The sequence below is a fragment of the Heteronotia binoei genome, unplaced genomic scaffold, assembly GCF_032191835.1.
Source record: "Heteronotia binoei isolate CCM8104 ecotype False Entrance Well unplaced genomic scaffold, APGP_CSIRO_Hbin_v1 ptg001370l, whole genome shotgun sequence".
Taxonomy (NCBI): Eukaryota; Metazoa; Chordata; class Lepidosauria; order Squamata; family Gekkonidae; genus Heteronotia; species Heteronotia binoei.
In genome coordinates this window covers 151,689-171,666 of record NW_026800251.1, presented here as the reverse complement: position 1 = coordinate 171,666, position 19,978 = coordinate 151,689, and the positions used below count along the sequence as shown (strand labels likewise).

The 19,978-nt window shown below is 39.1% G+C and overlaps 1 protein-coding gene across 1 annotated transcript in view; it reads left to right on the top strand.

Moving 5' to 3' along the window:
• LOC132591045 (kinesin-1 heavy chain) overlaps positions 1–18,056 on the top strand; it is a 44,125-nt gene extending 26,069 nt beyond the window's left edge. The window contains exons 11-26 of the mRNA XM_060263924.1: positions 1,007–1,155; positions 1,612–1,805; positions 3,785–3,853; positions 4,703–4,909; positions 6,907–7,050; positions 8,590–8,778; positions 9,249–9,366; positions 9,768–9,829; positions 9,933–10,042; positions 10,595–10,696; positions 12,075–12,135; positions 12,217–12,288; positions 12,393–12,497; positions 13,242–13,458; positions 14,058–14,210; positions 15,606–18,056. Coding sequence (XP_060119907.1) covers positions 1,007–1,155; positions 1,612–1,805; positions 3,785–3,853; positions 4,703–4,909; positions 6,907–7,050; positions 8,590–8,778; positions 9,249–9,366; positions 9,768–9,829; positions 9,933–10,042; positions 10,595–10,696; positions 12,075–12,135; positions 12,217–12,288; positions 12,393–12,497; positions 13,242–13,458; positions 14,058–14,194 — 1,936 coding nt within the window. The 3' untranslated portion in view covers positions 14,195–14,210; positions 15,606–18,056. The remainder of the gene's footprint in view (positions 1–1,006; positions 1,156–1,611; positions 1,806–3,784; positions 3,854–4,702; positions 4,910–6,906; positions 7,051–8,589; positions 8,779–9,248; positions 9,367–9,767; positions 9,830–9,932; positions 10,043–10,594; positions 10,697–12,074; positions 12,136–12,216; positions 12,289–12,392; positions 12,498–13,241; positions 13,459–14,057; positions 14,211–15,605) is intronic.
• Positions 18,057–19,978: the final 1,922 nt, after the last annotated feature.

Below are 19,978 nucleotides of genomic sequence, written 5' to 3'. Positions count from 1 at the left end.
TTGGAGACCAGGATTATTGCTTGCAATGGCAGTGTTAGTGACCAGTTTTGTCAGTTTGCATAAATGGAATTCTTACCTCTTATAACCTCATCTGCAGCTCACCTTAAAACTTCTATGTGTGGCTACATTATGCTTAGACTTTTGATTAGGGAGAAGTCAGGCCTGTACCTGAAACCTCTAGTCAGTTGTGGGGTGGGGAGGCAGGACTGCATCTGACCCCAGCTAGGGATGTCACTTCCTGTTGACATTCTAGAACCACATAGATTGGGAGGGGGGAATCCTAGGACATGTCACTTTTGGGGGTTGGCACCATTCCCCACCCCTTTCTCCTCCCATGGCTGTCAACAGCCGTGACAGGTAGGTGGGCAGTTGGCAAACCTTCTTCTGCTAGAGCAGGGGTGACCAAACTTGCTTAACACAAAAGCCACATAGAATAAATGCCAGATGTTTGAGAGCCAAAAGGCATGAACATCAGATGTTTGAGAGCCGGAAGGAAAGAAGAAAGGAAGGAAAATAGATGGTTCGGTGAAGGAGAGGTGAAAAGAAAGCAACTTTAACTTTGAATGCATTCTCCAAGCCACTGACTGGCTTGAATCGGAGAAGTGATTTAAAGAGACAAATGCCTTCTCCATTCTGGCCAATGGGATGGTGGGGGCCACAAAATATGTGTGAGAGAGCTGCATGTGGCTCCCGAGCCATAGTTTGGCCACCCCTGTGCTAGAGTAATTTACAAGATGAATGAAGTATCTACATGTGAGTTTATCATTTGAAGAAGTATGGAGATATTGAAAAACTATTTGAGGCTACTATAAAGTCATATGAACATATGAAGCTGCCATACTGAATCAGACCCTTGGTCCATCAAAGTCAGTATTGTCTACTCGGACTGGCAGCGACCAGTGCTGTAGATTTAAATTAAAATTCTTAGTATGTATCAGACCTGGAGTATTTTATGAACTGGCCAACATATTTGTTAACATAGTGAATTTTTAATTTGCCTTTCTAGAGCCAAGACTATCAAGAACACTGTTTGTGTTAATGTAGAGTTAACTGCAGAGCAATGGAAGAAAAAATATGAGAAAGAAAAGGAGAGAAATAAGACATTACGCAACACAATACAGTGGCTTGAAAATGAGCTCAATAGATGGCGTAATGGTTAGTTGAATCTTCATTGCTGTCTTCACTGTTTCTCTGATCACTTGCCAAATAAGTACATTCCTTATTGCATTGCAGACTTGTCTTGGTTGTAAAGATGGAAAAATCTCAGACTTCCAGCTGTATAGGTATCTGATATGAAACTTGCACCTGAGTAGAGTGTTATTACAGCCCTTCTAAATAATTTCTTCTTAACTGAATACTGCCTTTCAGTTCTTCATGCTAAGACCTGAAAGGGTGTTCTCCAGTTGATTAAGACATTACTCCATAAACTATAGCTGCATTATGGAATCCACAGATAAGCTTTTGGGGAGTGAAATAGCCTTAAAAATGTGAATATTTTATTCTTCTGTGAAAGTTGTGCCCTGTTTTGGCTAATCTTAATATTGAATCAGCTTGTAAATATGTTTCCAGCAATATAGATAACATTTGTTTGGGGATTAATTGTATTTCAAGGTGAGACTGTACCTGTTGATGAACAGTTTGACAAAGAGAAAGCCAACTTAGAAGCATTTGCCATGGATAAGGATGTTACTATTACTAATGATACTCCAACTGCTCCTATTGGAGTGGTAGGCAGTTTTACTGATGCTGAAAGGCGAAAGTGTGAAGAAGAAATCGCTAAATTGTACAAACAACTAGATGACAAGGTATGTGTTAGATTTTAATGCACATGCTTTATCTTGGAATTTAAAATATTACTACAATCTCCCAGTGTGTGTTCTGATAAGCAAACAGCATCTCTCCACTGTAAATTAAAGGAATTTGTGTTGTTTCTAATGGAAACTGGAGGCTGTTTTTGTTCTTACTCAGATGAGACTGTAAGGGGCAGCTGATCTTAGGCAGTGTAAAAATTGATGGCAGCTGTGTTTCAGTACTTTGAGTACCTGAAAGTGCATGTTTTGAATAGTTTTGAAGTGACTAATTTAAGTTCAGTGACAAAATTGATGAGCTGAAAAATACCTTGGTACATTCTCATGACAGAGTTCTTTGTGTTCCAGTTTTCTATGGTACCAGATAACTTTGTTGTGTGCTGAACATGGTTAGTTGGAAAATTTTAAACTGAGATTTGGCCAGAATATGGCATCTATGGGTGTGCCCAGGTTTAAGATGCATAATCAGGATTCCTGGCTTTTTTGGTAGCCCGCTTCCACTTGTATTGTGCACTATTTTGATCTTCTCAAAAGTGGGTTACCACATGGTAAGAGAGGCTGCCGTTTAAGGAACAGTCCTATTAAACAATCTCAATACTGCTTACTATGTCGCAGTAGTACTTATGCCATGCTTAGTTATTTTTGGTGGTTTCAGACTTCTAAAATCCTAATGTATTGGTTATTGAATGTCCCATTTTGTTGGTTGTACTGACTCACTATGTGTAATCCTCCTTGCACCCCTGTGAGAAAGGCAGACTATAAATAACATAGCCCAAATAATTTCAGTAGCCAAGCAATTCATCTCCTTTCTTAAACATTTCTTTTATTCCAAGGGAACTCAATATATTTCATCAGCCATTAAGGGTGACTGAAACTATAATAAATAACACAGAAAGAACCAGTTGGATCTTTATCACTGTCTTAAATATGAAGCTGACCAAGCACTTTTTATCCTATCACAGTTACTATACAGTGGTTCAGTATGGATAAAGGTGCTTAATAATGACGCTGAAAGTATTCAAGCAACTTTTTCCCAACAACTCCTGGGTGTTCTGGATGTGTTCCATATTTGGCACTTTGCACTGAACTGGGCCAACATCTCAGAAACAAAAATTTGATTATCTAGTCTTAAATGTTGGCTCAAAATACATTTTAGAGCCCCAACAGATTCTCTAATTTCATGTCTAAAAACTGACTCATATAGTGTCACCTGGTTTGCAAACATTGAAAAGAAAATTCATCAATAAGGCTTTTCAGCTGATTACTTCATTTTAATGGAAGAAACTGCCATTTTTCATACAATCTAGCAAAGACTGTTCAATTGTGAACTTCAAAAAATTTGCCCTTGACAATCTCAACCCCTCATCCCAAGCCTCTTTAAACCTTTCACTCCAACACAATCAAATGGCTAGGTACCTCTATGATCTTGATGCACCTTCTTACTGCAGAGCATGTACATCGACACAATTAAATGCTTTCCCTTCTAATATATTATTGGGCAGATTAAAAAAAACTCCCTTTCATGAAAGGTTGCATAATTCTGCTCTGAAATCCTTAGATTTGATCCAACATATTATTTTAGATTGTCAACTACATACATTTTCTCATAAGAAATTTTGATTGCCATTATTTTATTCTGTTTCCAGTGCTAACAAAGATAGAATTATTCAATGTCTCTTAAATGTTGTTAATACTGAAATCACAGCTTTGGTTGCAAAGTTTCTGGCTGATGCAGCCAAAACCAGATATAGGCTTTTAAAAAGAGTTCTTTTTATTTTATTGTTCATGGTCAAAATTGTTATCGTGTATTTTAATCCTATTATGCCCCTAAGGGTGACTGAAACGATAATAAATAACATAGAACCAGTTGGATCTTTATCACTGTCCTAAATATGAAGCTGACCAAGCACTTTTTATTGAACTTGAACATTTGAATTGATTGTATAGTATAAGAGGATTTATTTTTTTATATACAGGATGAAGAAATTAATCAGCAGAGCCAGTTGGTTGAAAAGCTGAAAACACAGATGTTGGACCAGGAAGAGGTGAGTTTAGTTCTTGGTGGTGTTTGTTTTTTTAACATGTAGTATCCATTAATTTCTTGAGCAAGTCTACTAGACCAGGGATCCTCAGTTTTGAAGCCAGCAAGTGCCTTTGGAATTCTGACATAGTGTAGTGGGCACAGGTACAGATGGCTGCCACAAAATAACTGCTTCAAGTAGGTGTAGCCAGCCACAAAATGGTTGCTGCATCTTACCTTTAGTCACAAGGTGAGGATCACTGAGCTGTGGCGACAGCTGCTGCCAAAATATTTTTAAATATCTGCACAGCCAATCATATCGCCTGTGAGCTATCAGAAACCTTGCTGGGTAAAAAAGCTCCTCCTGACCTCACCCACTTTCTAAACATACTTGGTGAGCACTGTGGTACCAAGAATCCTTGTACTAGACTGTAGTACAAAAAAAAGCATCATGTGCAGGAATATGTGGGATAGTTTTACAGATAATGTTTCTGCTGAAATTAAATGTAACTTGGAGTACTACCACTATTTCAGTTTTATTTTTTTTAACATTTCAGGAAGGTTGTTATGTCAAATTTTCTAAGATTTCATTTAGCATATCTGTGTTATGTCTTCAGAATCACCTTTGTGAGCACTACTGAAATCTAAGAACTCAGAACTGAGAGCATAGGCCAGTTTATTATGGAACATTCCAATGAACTGTTAAGTTGCATGTAGCTGAGCAAGGTACCAAAATATACTCAGGCAATTTCACCTAATCATCAAGTAGGAAATTAGGAGCATGTTAATATTTGTAAAATGAATAAAGTCTGCCATTTTAAAGTTGAGTCAATAACTGCTTAAAGCAGACAATTGACATTACTTCTGTGTGTAGCTCCTAGCATCTACTAGGCGGGACCAAGACAATATGCAAGCCGAACTGAATCGCCTCCAGGCTGAAAACGATGCCTCTAAAGAAGAAGTGAAAGAGGTGCTCCAGGCCCTTGAGGAACTTGCTGTCAACTATGACCAGAAGTCTCAGGAAGTGGAGGACAAGGCAAAGGAATACGAGCTGCTCAGTGATGAACTTAATCAGAAATCGGTAGGAAATGGGGGCAAAGAATCCAGCATCTCTAACTTTTTAGTTGCTGGGAGTTATGAACCAAACATTAAATATTCTTTTTAAAGCTAGGTTTCATGTATGTTTGTGCAGTCCAAGGACAACTGAAATTACGTGCATTCATGAGCCATTCATTTGCTAAAAGTGGCTGCATAAAGTTGTGGGGGTTTTTTGGCTGCTGTGTACTTGTCACCTATTTCAGATGCAGGCTAAGAGGAACTAGGTCATAAACAAGTCAGTTTAGGTTCCCAGATTAGAACCCCTTCTCTTTGTTTCAAACCAGTGTAATCTCATATAGCAACATCATGTGCGATTGTGGTGGTATTGTTAAGAGTGTTGGGCTAGGAAAGGGAACACAAGTCTCTTGTAGTGATGAAACTCATGGGTGAACTTAGGCCACTCACTGAAACTGATGTATACCTCACAGAGCTGTGTTAGAATAAAATAGTGGAGGGGATAGAATCATATACACCAGTGGTCCCCAACCTTTTTGGCACCAGGGACCGGTTTTGTGGAAGACAGTTTTTCACGGACCGGGGGTGGGGTGGAATGGTTTTGGGATTATACCATTATGTACTTTATTTCTATTAGTTTGGTGTGATGGTTAAGTGCATGGACTCTTATCTGGGAGAACTCGGTTTGATTCCACACTCCTCCTCTTGCACCTGCTGGAATGGCCTTGAGTTAGCACTAGCTCTCTCAGAGTTGTCCTTGAAAGGGCAGCTGTTGGGGAGAGCTTTCTCAGCCCCACCCACCTCACAGGGTGTCTGTTGTGTGAGAGGAAGGTAAAGGAGATTGTGAGCTGCTTTGAGACTCTGAAATTCGAAATGGGGGGCAGGATATAAATCCAATGTCGTTGTCTTATTATTATTACTACATTGTAATATATAATGAAATAATTATACAACTCACGGCCCGGTTGCTAACAGGCCACGAACCAGTAGCGGTCCGCGGCCTGGCGGTTGGGGACTCATGATATACACTATCCTGTATTCCTTGGAGAAAAGGCAGGATTAAACAGATAAATGATACACAGAATCCATTAAACTGAAGAAAACTAAAGCCTTATGAGCCATTTCATTGCAGCTCATACTTATAGCATCACATATGCCTGCTGGTTTGGCAGTGTCTGTAGAGTCTCTGAAAGTCTATGATGCATTTGGCAGCTCTAGTAGCATTTTTAAACCAGTTCCAGGATGAGTATTTGTAAGATTGTATTGTAAGATCTGCACTGTAATTTGAAGCTGTAAGAGGTACTTACTCAGAAACTTTTGAATGGAAAGGGTGTACTTAAAGATCAGGTCTTTTTCTGAGCAGGGACACAGTTCCTGCTGGCTTGGGGTCAGGTGGTATGGCCTAATATGCAAATGAGATCCCATTGGGCTTTTTCTACAAAAAAAGCCATGTGTGAAAGAATGGAGAGCCAGTTTGGTGTAGTGGTTAAGTGTGCAGACTCTTATCTGGGAGAACCGGGTTTGATTCCCCACTCCTCCACTTGCACCTGCTGGAATGGCCTTGGGTCAGCCATAGCTCTGGCAGAGGTTGTCCTTGAAAGGGCAGCTGCTGTGAGAGCCCTCTCCAGCCCCACCCACCTCACAGGGTGTCTGTTGTGGGGGAGGAAGGTAAAGGAGATTGTGAGCCGCTCTGAGACTCTTCGGAGTGGAGGGCGGGATATAAATCCAATATCTTCTTCATCTTCTTCTTCTTAGTGGTGTGGCCTAATATGCAGATAGGTTCCTGCTGGGCTTTTTCTAAAAAAAAAAAAACCCTGTTAAAGATTACATTTATGTAATGAAAGAAACCTTAGTACATATGGTGTATTAGTACCACTGAATTCCAGAAGGTAGCCTGCCCTTGCTCATCCATGGCTGCCCATATCATCCCACTTCACGCTCCTTTTTAGGAGTTGCATTTTTTTTTTTGTATACAGATAACATCTGCTATGCATTTTTTGTCTGATTATACTTGTCTTGTTTCAGATTACATTGACCAGTATAGATGCAGAACTTCAGAAACTTAAGGAAATGACCAATCACCAGAAAAAACGGGCCACCGAAATGATGGCATCTTTACTGAAAGATCTTGCAGAAATAGGAATTGCCGTGGGGAATAATGATGTGAAGGTAAGTGGGAACTCAGGCTCTCACAGAACAAATCCACACCCTGTCCTGGATAGCTCAGGCAAGCCCAATCTCGTCAGATCGTGGAAGTTAGGCAGGGCAGACCTGGCAAATACTTGGATGGAAGACTTCCTTGGAATATCAGGAATGGGAGGCAAAAGCAGGCAGTATCAAGCCACTTCTCTGAATGTCCTCCATACCCCAGTAGGTGTTGCCAGAAATCACATGACTTCCTGGAGTTTTGGGGTCCAATAGACCAGATGAGACCATTGGTTCATATAGCCCAATACATTGACCAGCTGCTTGCCCTGGAGGGGCAAACAGCACATAGAGGCCAAGGCCTTCTCCTGGTGTTGCCTCCTCCTTTCCCTGTTGTTCAGAGGTTTACTGACACTGGTTGTGGAGGTTTTGTTTTCTCACCATGACTGGCAGCCATCGACAGACCTCTCCTCCCTAGGTCTTTATTCTGGCAGCCTTATCCAACCCATGGAAAGGTTATTCCTGAGACTGTAGAACTTGCACAGAGGGATAGTTGCAGAGGCCCTGCAGGGAAGAATGGGAATGGTGTGAAATCATTCTTTCTGTGTCTTCTGAAGTGTAACTCTGCTGCCAAAAGAAAAGGCAGGCAGTTCTACCCTATTTCTCCCCCTTTCTGCAGCACCCCATTCCTCTGTGCAGGTCCTACAGTGCCAGGAATGATCTTGCTGGGGGTCAGATTGTGGGAATACAGGAAAACTAGACAGTACTTTCTGTGCACACATGGTTGGATACAGGCCACAATCAGTTACTACTGTTGTTGGTTCCTCTTCAAAATATTGGTAACCTGTAGAATAAAGGAATGTTAAGTTTGGTGTAGTGCCAGTTTGGTTAGTGGCTAAGTGTGTGGACTCTTACATGGGAGAACCGGGTTAGATTCCCCACTCCTCCACTTGCACCTGCTGGAATGGCTTGGGTCAGCCATAGCTCTGGCAGAGGTTGTCCTTGAAAGGGCAGCTGCTGTGAGAGCCCTCTCAGCCCCACCCATCTCACAGGGTGTCTGTTGTGAGGGGAGAAGATATAGGTCAGGGGTGGCCAACAGTGGCTCTTCAGATGTTTTTTGCTTACAACACCCATCAGCCCCAGCCAGCATGGCCAATAACTGGGGCTGATGGAAGTTGTAGGCAAAAAACATCTGGAGAGCTACTGTTGGCCACCCCGATATAGGCGATTGTAAGCTGCTCTTGAGTCTATGATTCAGAGAGAAGGGCATGTATAAATCTGCAATTCTTCTTAACAAACCATGTTATAACAGTAGGATATCTAATGCAGTGGTCTAAAATGTGCATAGTCATAAACAAAATATTCTTCGTATTATACATAGCTGTGATATAGAAACCCTAAAGTTAGGGAGTTCATAATTGTTAAACTTTTTATCAGTTGTCAGACCTATAGATAAAAAGAAAATGCTTTGAAAACTGTCTTGAATGGTGGATATGATTACCCCAATGTATATATTGCATGATTATTTTTAACATTTAAAAAATTCAAAATTTTCATTTTCAGCAACCAGAAGGAACTGGCATGATAGATGAAGAATTCACAGTTGCAAGACTCTACATCAGTAAAATGAAGTCTGAAGTGAAAACCATGGTAAAGCGGTGCAAACAGTTAGAAAGCACTCAAACAGAAAGCAATAAGAAAATGGAAGAAAATGAAAAAGAATTAGCAGCCTGTCAGCTTCGTATCTCACAGGTGAGTGTTGTCTTAGTCAATTTGTTACTTCTGCTTCTTGAATGCTGGGCTAGCAAAATGTTTGCAAGGAGACAGAATTTTACACTAATAAGCATTGGAGGATTTTTAGAAAATATAAGCAGTTAATTGTGTATTCATTTTTTTTCTAGTGAGCCTAGTGTTCTGTAGCCTTTGAATCAAGTGTGAGTGATTTTTGACAACACTTTAGCAGCTTTTCCAGCTGAGGTTTTTTTTATGCCTTTACAGTGAACATGGTTTAGTTATCAGTAGGAGTCTTCATTTTTATTATAGTATTTATATATCTGAACTAAAGTAGTTCAAGCTTGCTGCTGTGCAAAGCTGTCATTAATAATGTACAAAGGTAACAGTTGTATTGGATGTTGACTACTCCCACTGCTGGCAGAAGGCACCTCTTGTGCCAACATCTTGTGTTCTTGAAAGTGATATTCATCTTTTTTTCAATCCAATAGCATGAAGCTAAGATCAAGTCACTTACGGAGTATCTTCAAAATGTGGAACAGAAGAAAAGACAACTTGAAGAGTCTGTGGATTCCCTTAATGATGAACTGGTTGAGCTTCGAGCACAAAGTATGATTTCATAACGTATTTGTAGTGCTGAAGAATATGAGTTGTGAGGTTTGGAAGTCCCATCTTCCAGGATCAGTTATTTGTGGAGTTGTCCCTGGGCAGGCTACTTTTAGCCTCTTGACTGTAATGTGGAACCGGTAATGGCTTACTTCACATATACTTGGCGATCCTTATATTCATACTCTGAGGTGCATTTAATACTTGTGAAAAGTGCTAATACAGCCATGTTGCTGCCCAGAGACATCTGTCTGGCTGCTTTTGGAAACAAGATATAGAATCAGATTGGTCTAGTCCAACAGGACTGCTGTTTGATACTCTTTGTGTATAGCATACTGTTGTAGGAGTGGCATGCTGTGACTGTGAAATTGTGTATTCAGAAGTCTGTTTCTTTTTCTCACTAGAAAAAGTCCATGAAATGGAGAAGGAGCACTTGAACAAAGTTCAAACTGCAAATGAAGTCAAGGCATGTAAACTGTATATTAATAGATTGTTCAAAATGAATTTCTTCAAAAATACAGCTTCTAATTTCAATGTTGTAAAAATAATCAGAGTATTTGATTCTTTAGCAAGCTGTTGAGCAGCAGATTCAGAGCCACCGTGAAACTCATCAAAAGCAGATTAGCAGCCTGAGAGATGAAGTTGAAGCAAAGGAGAAACTCATCACTGAACTGCAAGAGTGAGTGCTGCAAACTTTAACGTTTGTGGATGAAAGTAGTAATTGCCGCAGAGTTCTAGAATTGAAAGAAGCATTGTAGGCTGTCTAGTCTACACTCTTCCCCGACCCTGCTCAATGCAGGAAATCCAAAGTAAAAGCTAGGTGTCTTCAGCCTCTTCTTGAAGATACCACCTCTCCTGCTAGTTCAGTTATTAAACCGCTCTTCATTATTTACTTTAACTGTGTCCCTCGTACCAGCTAGTAAGACATTGTGTATCTTTGCAAAATAATATCATCCGTTCATGTTGATTTAAGGCTGATTTTGCAAGGAACTAATTTAAACCATCACAAGCCTTTTTTCAAAGTACACTCTGTTTGTGTCTTCCTTGTTCAGCTTCAATCTGTCTGATTCTGCATGTTTTGTGGATTGCAGTTACAGTGACATGCAGAAATGATTCTATGATGTATGTATTTTGTTATTTAGACTTCTCTATGTCACAGGATGAGGATCTGTTGACTTTTGAAGAACTCTTCTCTCTTCATAATTGCATGTTTGTTCCTTTCTGTGTTCAGTCAAAATCAGAAAATGATGCTTGAGCAGGAACGACTCAGAATTGAGCATGATAAGCTGAAAGCTACTGATCAAGAGAAAAGCCGGAAGCTGCATGAACTTACGTAAGTAAAAGTTACAATGAAAATAGCCTATAGCTTTGCATGTTTAGTAGCTAGCAATGTGTGAAAATGACTACTAAAATACTATGGACTTTTCATACCTGTGTATCCTAGATAATGTGTATGGGAGGGGCCATAGTTCCTTTCTATAAGTTGGTGATTAGGAAATTCAGTGATAGCACATTAAGCATCAGTGTGCTTTTGTACTAGAAGCTGTTCTCAAAAGCCCAAATGATAAGTTCCCTTTGGTAAATACAGTAGTGTATCTTACCCTACATTGTCAAGTATCTCTCATTAAAATGGCTTGCACACTTTGACATTTGGAAGAAAGGTGGCATGCAGTTCTGTGTAATAGTCATGAAGTCAACAGTTGAGACAAGCTCCAAAGGTTTTGTTTCAGATTCATTCCATTATATCAAAAGCATTGGTGTGGCATGCCTTTTGAAAGATTTGTTACAAATTGTTTGACTGACAGTGTGCACATAGCATCCTTTAAGTCCTTAATAGCATTCTGTGTAGTCCACCCTGTTCTGTGTGATGTCAGAACTGTCCAAAGAGCTCTTGAATTGCGAAATTAATATAGAGAAAAGGGACTAGGGACTATATCAGATATTTGCTTCCTATAATAATTTATATAAAAGTGATTGTTAAGGTTTGTTTTCTCTTCATGCTCTTAAGATTTTTCTTGCCCCTCTGTGTCACCTAAAACTATGTTACACTCTTGGGTCTGTGCAAGCTTTCCTGTGATTTGCTCAGTAATCAAAAATTCCACAAGTTTTGGACAGCTTGAAAGCTTGCACACTGTGTTGTGTCATTGAAGCGGATTCTAATAAAAGGTATTATATGGATTGCAGTTTGTCTTTGGATTGTGATTTTGGACCATGGCTATGAACAAATTTTGTCCAGATGTTGTCCCTGTTTTTTCCTGGTTACGGTTGATAAGTTCAATTATCCTTTCCTCTCTCTGCTGACAAAGCTGTTAGCTCCTTAAACAAAATGGTTTGTGATTTGACCTGTTTTTTTCAGGAGAAGCTGAGAACACATGGTCAGGGTATATTCTTCACATATCACTGACCATTCTGAATGCCATGCATAAAACATGTTGGAAGTTTATATTCTCCCCCATGCCCTATCCCATGTAGACGGGCTTCCCATAAAGCTTACTGCAGCCTAACCTCTCAGTTTTCAGCACGTGGACAAGGATTGCTTTGCTTCAATAAGAATTTAGTGTTCTGTTCTGAGACGCAGAGGCAGTTCTTTGAGTTTGAGGTTTTATGATGCATATCCTTTGTGTGTCGCATTATTGTAAACCAGTTTGAACCTCGGATTGACAGCCTCTGTTTCTTCCAAAGTTTTGAATCTGAATTTTTGTTACTTTTAGGGTTATGCAAGATAGGCGAGAACAAGCAAGGCAAGATTTGAAAGGTTTGGAAGAGACTGTGGTAAGTAATTTATGCAGAATGGTTTTTTACATGGTTGAGTTTTTCAGTTTAGAATGTTACTAAAAGATCTTGTATTATTAGGCCAAAGAACTTCAGACCCTGCACAATCTGAGGAAGCTGTTTGTTCAGGATTTGGCTACCAGAGTGAAGAAGGTAATGCAGAATGTTAACTGGGGTTGTTTCAAAGTTTGCTGCCACTTTTTGGGCTGGTTTCTTTGGAAGCTAAACTCATAGATTGCTCTTCTTCCTTCCTACAGAGTGCTGAGATTGACTCTGATGACACTGGGGGTAGTGCTGCTCAAAAGCAGAAGATCTCTTTTCTGGAAAATAACCTTGAACAGCTCACAAAAGTCCACAAACAGGTATTCTTGCATTGCTAGCTTCTGTGACTTTGACCATAGATTTATGAAAACTTGGTCACTTTTGTAGATCCTAGAGTCCTTGGACTGATGTGATGCCTCAAGAAACTCTGACTTTTAGGCTAATATTTCTTACTCTATTCTATGTGTTAATGAAGGAAGTTCAAAAACTCCTGTCAACTTTGACACTTTAAAGGGCCTTGGTTTGTTTTATTTTTCCCATTGCAGCTAGTTGTTCTTTAAAACCACAGTGGAGGATATTGAATCCTGAACAGATGTTGCTGATGTTCAATGTCACTCATTTCTTTCAGTGGTTAAAACTTGAGGGAAATTGAGAAAGTTTCTTGACTGTTCACCTGGAAGAGCTGCCTTCCATATTTCAGCCAATGGTCGCTAGAGGTTTTAAGAAGATCTTGTTTGACCAATTTTGTCATTTTTAGTGGAAATACAGATTTCTCTTACCTTCCTTGTTACCCTATAATTTTTGAAGCAATTTTTTTTAACAGCAAAATTATACTACACTGAATCATTTCTTTATATACATTAACTGTGGCTAAGGTTAGAGACAGATGCACTCAATTAATTTTTTTGCTTGTGCTATTACTGCACATGGATTTCCAAATCTATTGGTGGTTCATATTTTACATTTCTCTGTGTTCTGACCTCTGGCTTTTTGTAATCTTGAATTAATGAGATTCCTTTGGCAGCAAAGCTGGATATGAAGGGTGTTGGTTTTTTTCCCCTCAGCTGGTACGTGATAATGCAGATCTTCGCTGTGAGCTTCCAAAACTGGAGAAACGACTTAGAGCTACAGCTGAGAGAGTTAAGGCTTTGGAGTCTGCCCTGAAAGAAGCCAAAGAGAATGCATCTCGTGATCGCAAGCGGTATCAGCAAGAAGTTGATCGTATTAAAGAAGCTGTCAGATCGAAGAATATGATCAGAAAGGCACATTCTGCACAGATTGGTAAGTGGGAAAATGGAGCAGCATAGTCACTGCAGGTGGAATGTGCGTGATGTGTGTTGGCTGAGAATAAATGTTTGTGTATGGCATGTTGTTTTAAAGCATGCCATACACAAAGAGATCCACAAAGATGCATTTTTGAGTGTTGTTGCTGTCTCAAGTTGGTTAGTAATTTGGAAAAAACAATTACAGTTTATACGTCAGTACTCTGTGCATTTTTAGGGCAACTGTTAGCTGTTCTGCACACTTGCAGATTTAAATATTTTAGAAGTGCAAGCTTCTAAATATTACTTTCATTAGACTGTTGGCATGCAAGAAATGTATGTGACGATATAATACAAAACTGGTAACCTGTGTGTTCTCAATTATGGTTAGGTGCTCTTCTGGGCACTTAAAGGTGTGCTGTTTGTGTTGTCAGTGGGATCATTGCCAGAAGACTTCCAAACATCATAGGTTTAGGGAAGTCAAAGAAATGACACCATTCATCCTCACACTTCAGAATATTTTCCCATATAATGTGTAGAGTTAATTGTATTGAAGTGGCAGTCCTCATAAGTCCTGTGGTCTGCTTCATCTTTAACCCTTGCACTTCTTCCATGCAGCTAAGCCTATTCGCCCTGGCCAGCATCCAGCAGCTTCTCCAACTCATCCAAGTGCAATTCGGGGGGGAGGTGCTTTTACACAGAACAGCCAGCCCGTTGCCCTCCGTGGAGGTGGAGGACGACAGGACAAAGTGTAACATCTACGTCATACAGGTTGGCTTTTAACTCAATTCTTATTTATTTCATTATAAAATTGTAAAGGAAGGAAAGTATTTCTTAGGAAAGTGCGGGGTATGAAATTAAAAAATTACGAAGTCCTAAAAGCACAAGAATTATTTGCACTGTAGCTCAGTTAGAGGACAGCAGTATTTACACAGTAACATAAAATACAACATGCAGTCTCCAGTCTGCATACTTACAGATACTACTTATCAGAAGGCTTTTAGGACCACAATTAGACGGTTGCCAACTCTTGAAAAAGGGTCTTCTTGAAACTGTCTTTATCAAATGTCTGCCAGGATTTTACTCATTTGATGACAAGTCTGTGCTTGAAGTCCTTATCCCAAATACCATGGGAGATTTCCCTGGTGATTCTTCTTTTCATATGAGAAGTTCAGCCTGTGGATTATGCATTATGTAGTCTTTATTAGGTGGTCTTTAAATTGCTTTTTGGACTGCTTATGGGATGTAAAATATGCCTGGATAATTTCTACCTAATGTGTTTAAGAATTATGTATTTTATTGTACTTGATCAGTTTGATTGCATTCCAGTGATTAACTCACAATGTATTGGATTAAATTGTCTTATTATAACACATATTATATTGTAAGCTAGTTCGTTTCATGATGTTTTTGTTTCTCATACTGTACAACCGTGATTCCCATAAGTATTTTGCTTGTCACCTTAATTATCCTGTTGAAGATTGGAAACAGTTCTAGTGGTGTGGTTTAAATCTTTCATGTTTTCATAAAACTACAAACATCTTGTTTGTGTCACTAGTTATATTTCTAGTCCAATCCAATCATACCGTTATTGGCTTAACGAAAAGAGATATACAGAGACTTGTCAACCAAGCAACAATCAGATATGTCTGTTCAAAGCATAAAAGGCTAAACTAAGATTAAGATCACAATAAAACCTGCTTAGAATAATTTTTAACAATTTCAGCCAAGAATTTGGCAACAGCTTTTGTGATATCGATTATGTTGTCTTTTAGTAAGAAATGGCAATCAATCCCATTTTCTTGAATGTAGGACGGTAAGGAAAGACTATCTAACAGAACCTTCCAGAGATTTGTATACAGTTGCAGTTCAATAAGATATGCTGGATGGAATCCGGCAAGCTTGACCCGCATAGACAATGTCTCTCGCTAAAGGGGACTTGAAGAAATCTCCCATAGAGAACATTGGAGGGAAATGAATTCATCCTAGCCAGCATAAAAGCTCTCCGATATTGCTTGTCACCTTAATTATCCTGCTGAAGACTGGAAACAGTTCTAGTGGTGTGGTTTAAAGCTTGCATGTTTTCGTAAAACTACAAACATCTTGTTTGTGTAGCTAGTTACCTATATTTCTAGCCTCAGAATAAGTTTCTCTGGTTCTTTGTAGATGCTGAGAAGTACATGCAGCATGAAGATCGGTATTGTGCAACGAGAGTCATTCCGTGACAGTGATCTCTGTATCTGTCTCTTACTGGGAGTTGTAGGATTTTTGGGGGCGGGGGTGGGGGATTGTATAAACTTACACTGGTCTGTACAGCTCTCGTCATTCTACAGATTTGGCTGATTCCCAACAAAATTACAGAGAAAATTGTCCCTCTTGGGAAATCGACTTGTAACTATAAAATGTAGCTCTTTCCATTACACAATCCTGTCTTTCACGTCTTAAATTTAGTCTGCACTGTGCCAAGTTGAATGTATGTTAAGCAACATCCTAGTTTAAAAAAAAAAAATCCTAGCTTAATTTGTGTATATTTTATGGTCTTAGGGAATGTGGAACAATGTTAAAGTATGTTTTAATTTTTACCACTTTTAAATAACACTACTTGACCCCACTCTTGAATTAGAGCAGCACTGTACATTAAGTTTGCCCAAATGGCTGTATAGAGCATAAGACTGAAATTATTTGTACAGTATTCGGTTACTGAGGTATGCTTATGACGACTGCCCTAAGGCACTGAAGTCTCAGAAGTAGAACTAAAAAAAACTTATGTTCTAATGAGGCTGTTTTACTATGTGATTAAATCTCTGTTATCAGGTTAATGAGTTAATACTGTGTAGCAAGTAGTAAATGTAAGTTTACATAGAAAGACTTGGCAATGACTTCTTTCATCTATCCTGTTCCTGAATAGACACAGAATAGTGTGATGAAGTGAAAACATTCTGCTTCATCTTGAAGAGCCTGTTAATGGTCACCAGGGTTGGATAAATGGTGTTAAGTACTGTGGTGAGCAATTGGGACATTGTAGACCACCTCTTTTGCCAGCTGTGGTTTTACTAATTATCTGCAAAGTACAAATTGGGTTTTCAGTTTAAAGGGAGTGTGAGTCACTTGAAAACAAGGAACAAACTGAAGACAGAAAGGAGGCAAGTGTGTTCAGAATGGCCAGAAGTGTCAGATGGTTGTGGGAATTGTGCTACACTGAAACTGTACTGTAACTTATTTGTAAATCTAGACTTCTGTAAATGTTTTCTTCCAGAGTACTTTGTCGGGCCATTTTATATTACCTTTCTCTTTTGCAATTTTAAAAATGAAAAAAAAAATGCCCTGTAAAAAAGCACTTGTAATTACATCACATGAAAGTCAAAGAATGCCTTTGATGGGGTGCTAAAAAACAATAGAAGGTTCCTTCCTCATTAGACCAGAATTAGGATGGTAGCAGGCAAGAGAATAAATGTTGCAGTGGTGAAGATTTCTGAACGACGGCTCTTTTGAAGCAAGTCCATGCCAGTTTTATAGCTTGCTGCAAAACGTTCGCAAGCACTTCCGTTTGATCTGGAGGATTGACTGGCTGCTTTTTTTTACACAAACTAAAATATTTGTATTATGAAGCTTAGTAACGGGAAACTTTGGGTAGTCATTTCCTTCCTATTCCTTATGATTTGTTTCTTTTTATATATAATTTTGTTTTTAGAGGCTGGATTTTTATCAGCCAGACCCTCACTATTTAGGGATTTTCATACCCTAAACCTATTACTTTTGTGCTTGAATTCACACTCCAAACCCAAAATGAACTAATTCTGTAACTTACAAGGGGACTAATACAAAAGAGAAAAGGTGTTGCAAGTCATGCTTGAAGTTGCATTTCTCAATTTATGTCAATTTCTCAACAGTAACCATACATTTTCAGTCCTGATTCAATTGATGCAGTAAGTCTGGTTTCCTGGCCATATATTCAAATGAAGCAGGATATTTTCTCATGGCTGTTATGGTAGTTTCATTCCTGTAAGTAACGTATCACGGGTTTTGGTGCTGACATGGCTGTGTAATTAAGCGGTTAAATAAACTGTAACTAGCATGTAGCTCAAAATGTACATCCTTTTTATACCTAAGCTTTTTTATTTTAACCTTTTATGAAGTTTACCAAGAACTGCAACTTAGACTTTAAAAAGAACTCCTATTTTAGTTCTTTGGATCACCTACAATAGGTTGCATGAACAGGACAGTTAACTGGTTTTGTAAATTTAAGATCTTCAGTCTGCAATAGAATTTTAAAAGGATTGCTGTTCCAATTTACACTCCTGGGTTTTTTTTTTTTAAATTATTCCTCTAGGCCATTTAAAAATGGCTTGGGGATAGGAATTGAGTGAGATAAAAGAACACTATTTATTCATGGAGATCAACTAAATTATTTGCATAACTTTACTGATGTATTTCTTTATGTAACTCCAAATTAGACCGAAAATGACAAGAGTCTGCCTTGTGGACACAGTGGTTTATTCTCAGTACATGAGGATGCATCACAAAATAAATGGTTTGGAAAAGATGCCATATAGTTTTAACTACCTGCATGCTGTAAATGTTTTTTGTGTTTAAATAAAATCTTTGAATTTCAGTGAACTTCATTGAGATCTACATAATCTTTTAAATTTTGATAAGTTAGCACAATACACACAACCCAGTTAATATGCATAGGAAAAATGGTGCTGCCATGTTTTGAAGATAGGGTGAGCAATATTTTGTTGAAGTCCAATTCTGAAAAGGAGTTTTTTCAGTTAGCTGTGAGGGGTGGTGGCCATTTTGGCTCTTGAAAGGGGGGCGGGGGGGCAATGATAAGCACCTCAGTCTGCAGCACTACCCCCATAGCATTTTTAAAAATTACTTTAAAATGGTGGTGGTATCCACAGGTCAGGCCCATGGACTCCCATCACATCTAGTTTGGCCCACGCTGACTGAGGACCTTGAGGAACAGCCTGAGATGACTTGAGGTTCTGCAAAGGAACAGGAGAAAGCAGCAAAATTGTCTCCCTTTAATTCTCAGAAAATTTATTTGGGATCCAGCTCCTTGTGTGTTGTGTACATGCGCATGCCATGTATGGGCCACTTGATAAATATGTTTGAGGTCAAAACATCAGATTTCTTAGTTGTTAAGTAATTATTACATTGACTTGTTCCCTTGAGTTATGTGGTCAGAATTAATCCCAAGAGCTTCTCAAAGTCAGCCTGAATTCCTTTCTGGGAATAGCTTGGAAGTCTAATGTATCTTGCATGTAAAAGTCCTGATCCACTGTACTGAAAGCCTTGTTCAAATTCTGTTCTCAAGAAAACCACCTTCCATACTAAGAAAACATTCCCTGCTCTAAACTTCTAGATGTCAGTGTTTGCTACTGTTTATAATTTGCAGCCTCGGTAATTTCTGGTTGTGCCTATTTTAATCCGTTAATAATTTTATGAATGCATAGCCACTAGAGGGTGCAGCAGCCCTTCCGTCATGACCAAGCCTTGGAGGGAAAAAGTGGTGTAATTTGCTTACATTTTATACTTTTCTTTTAAGTTTACAGCATTTTTTTAAAAGTAGGAAGTCGTGGATTTTATAATGTGCAAATGGCCAGATACTTCAGGGAGCTCTGTTTGCTCATTTCGGAATTTGCATTTGTTGTTCTTATTCCTTGTAAAGTCACATGGGAAGTGACCTTGTTATAATGCACAGCTAATAGATGTGGAGCAGGAAGCCCAGAAGACAAATTTGGTAACTTTGATGTATCCATTGGACTGTGGTGACTTCATCAAGAGGAAATAATGCAGCTTTTGCTGCAGACAAGACAGAAAGGCTTGATTAAGTGTTTTTGCCTGGTAACTAACTTAGCAGAAACTTGGACATGTTTCCCTTGGGCATCACCCAGGTCTACTGAAAACCCTTTTAAGCCCCAAGTGGCTAAAGAAAGATGTTGGTGGCTTCTCTGCCCCTTTAGCTGTTGAATGCATGTAGAATGATGTAGTTAGATTTTTTTTAAAAAATAGGATTGAAACAAGGGAGGAGAGAGGACAGTTTTTATGCTTAAAATTTGAAGAGTGGCTACTAAGATAAGGATGGAGAACAGAGAAAAATTCTAAGTTTGACCCTGACCTGGATAGCCCAGGCAAGCATCAACTGTGGTTAGTACCTGGATGGGAGACTGTCGAAATATCAGTCAAGAAGACAGAGGCAGGCTTTCAGACACCTCTGAATATCCTCGGCCCCCAGTAGGGGTCAGTCATCAGGGGTCAACATGACTTCTAGGTGCAGATGCACACACACTAAAATACCATATACATGTACACACAGACACAAACCAAATTTGTAGCTATTGAGACAATATTAGTGTGTCTGTGTCTGTTGGGTAACTCATCTGGGTCTTTAGCGGATTACTTTACTGTTAAATTAGTACCATATACTTGTATAAAATACCTCAGATATCACAGTTCTCTAACTACAGCAGCATTTTGCATGTTTGTACTAGGGGCTTGATTGTGCCTTTCACCACAAAGTCAGGATTTCCACA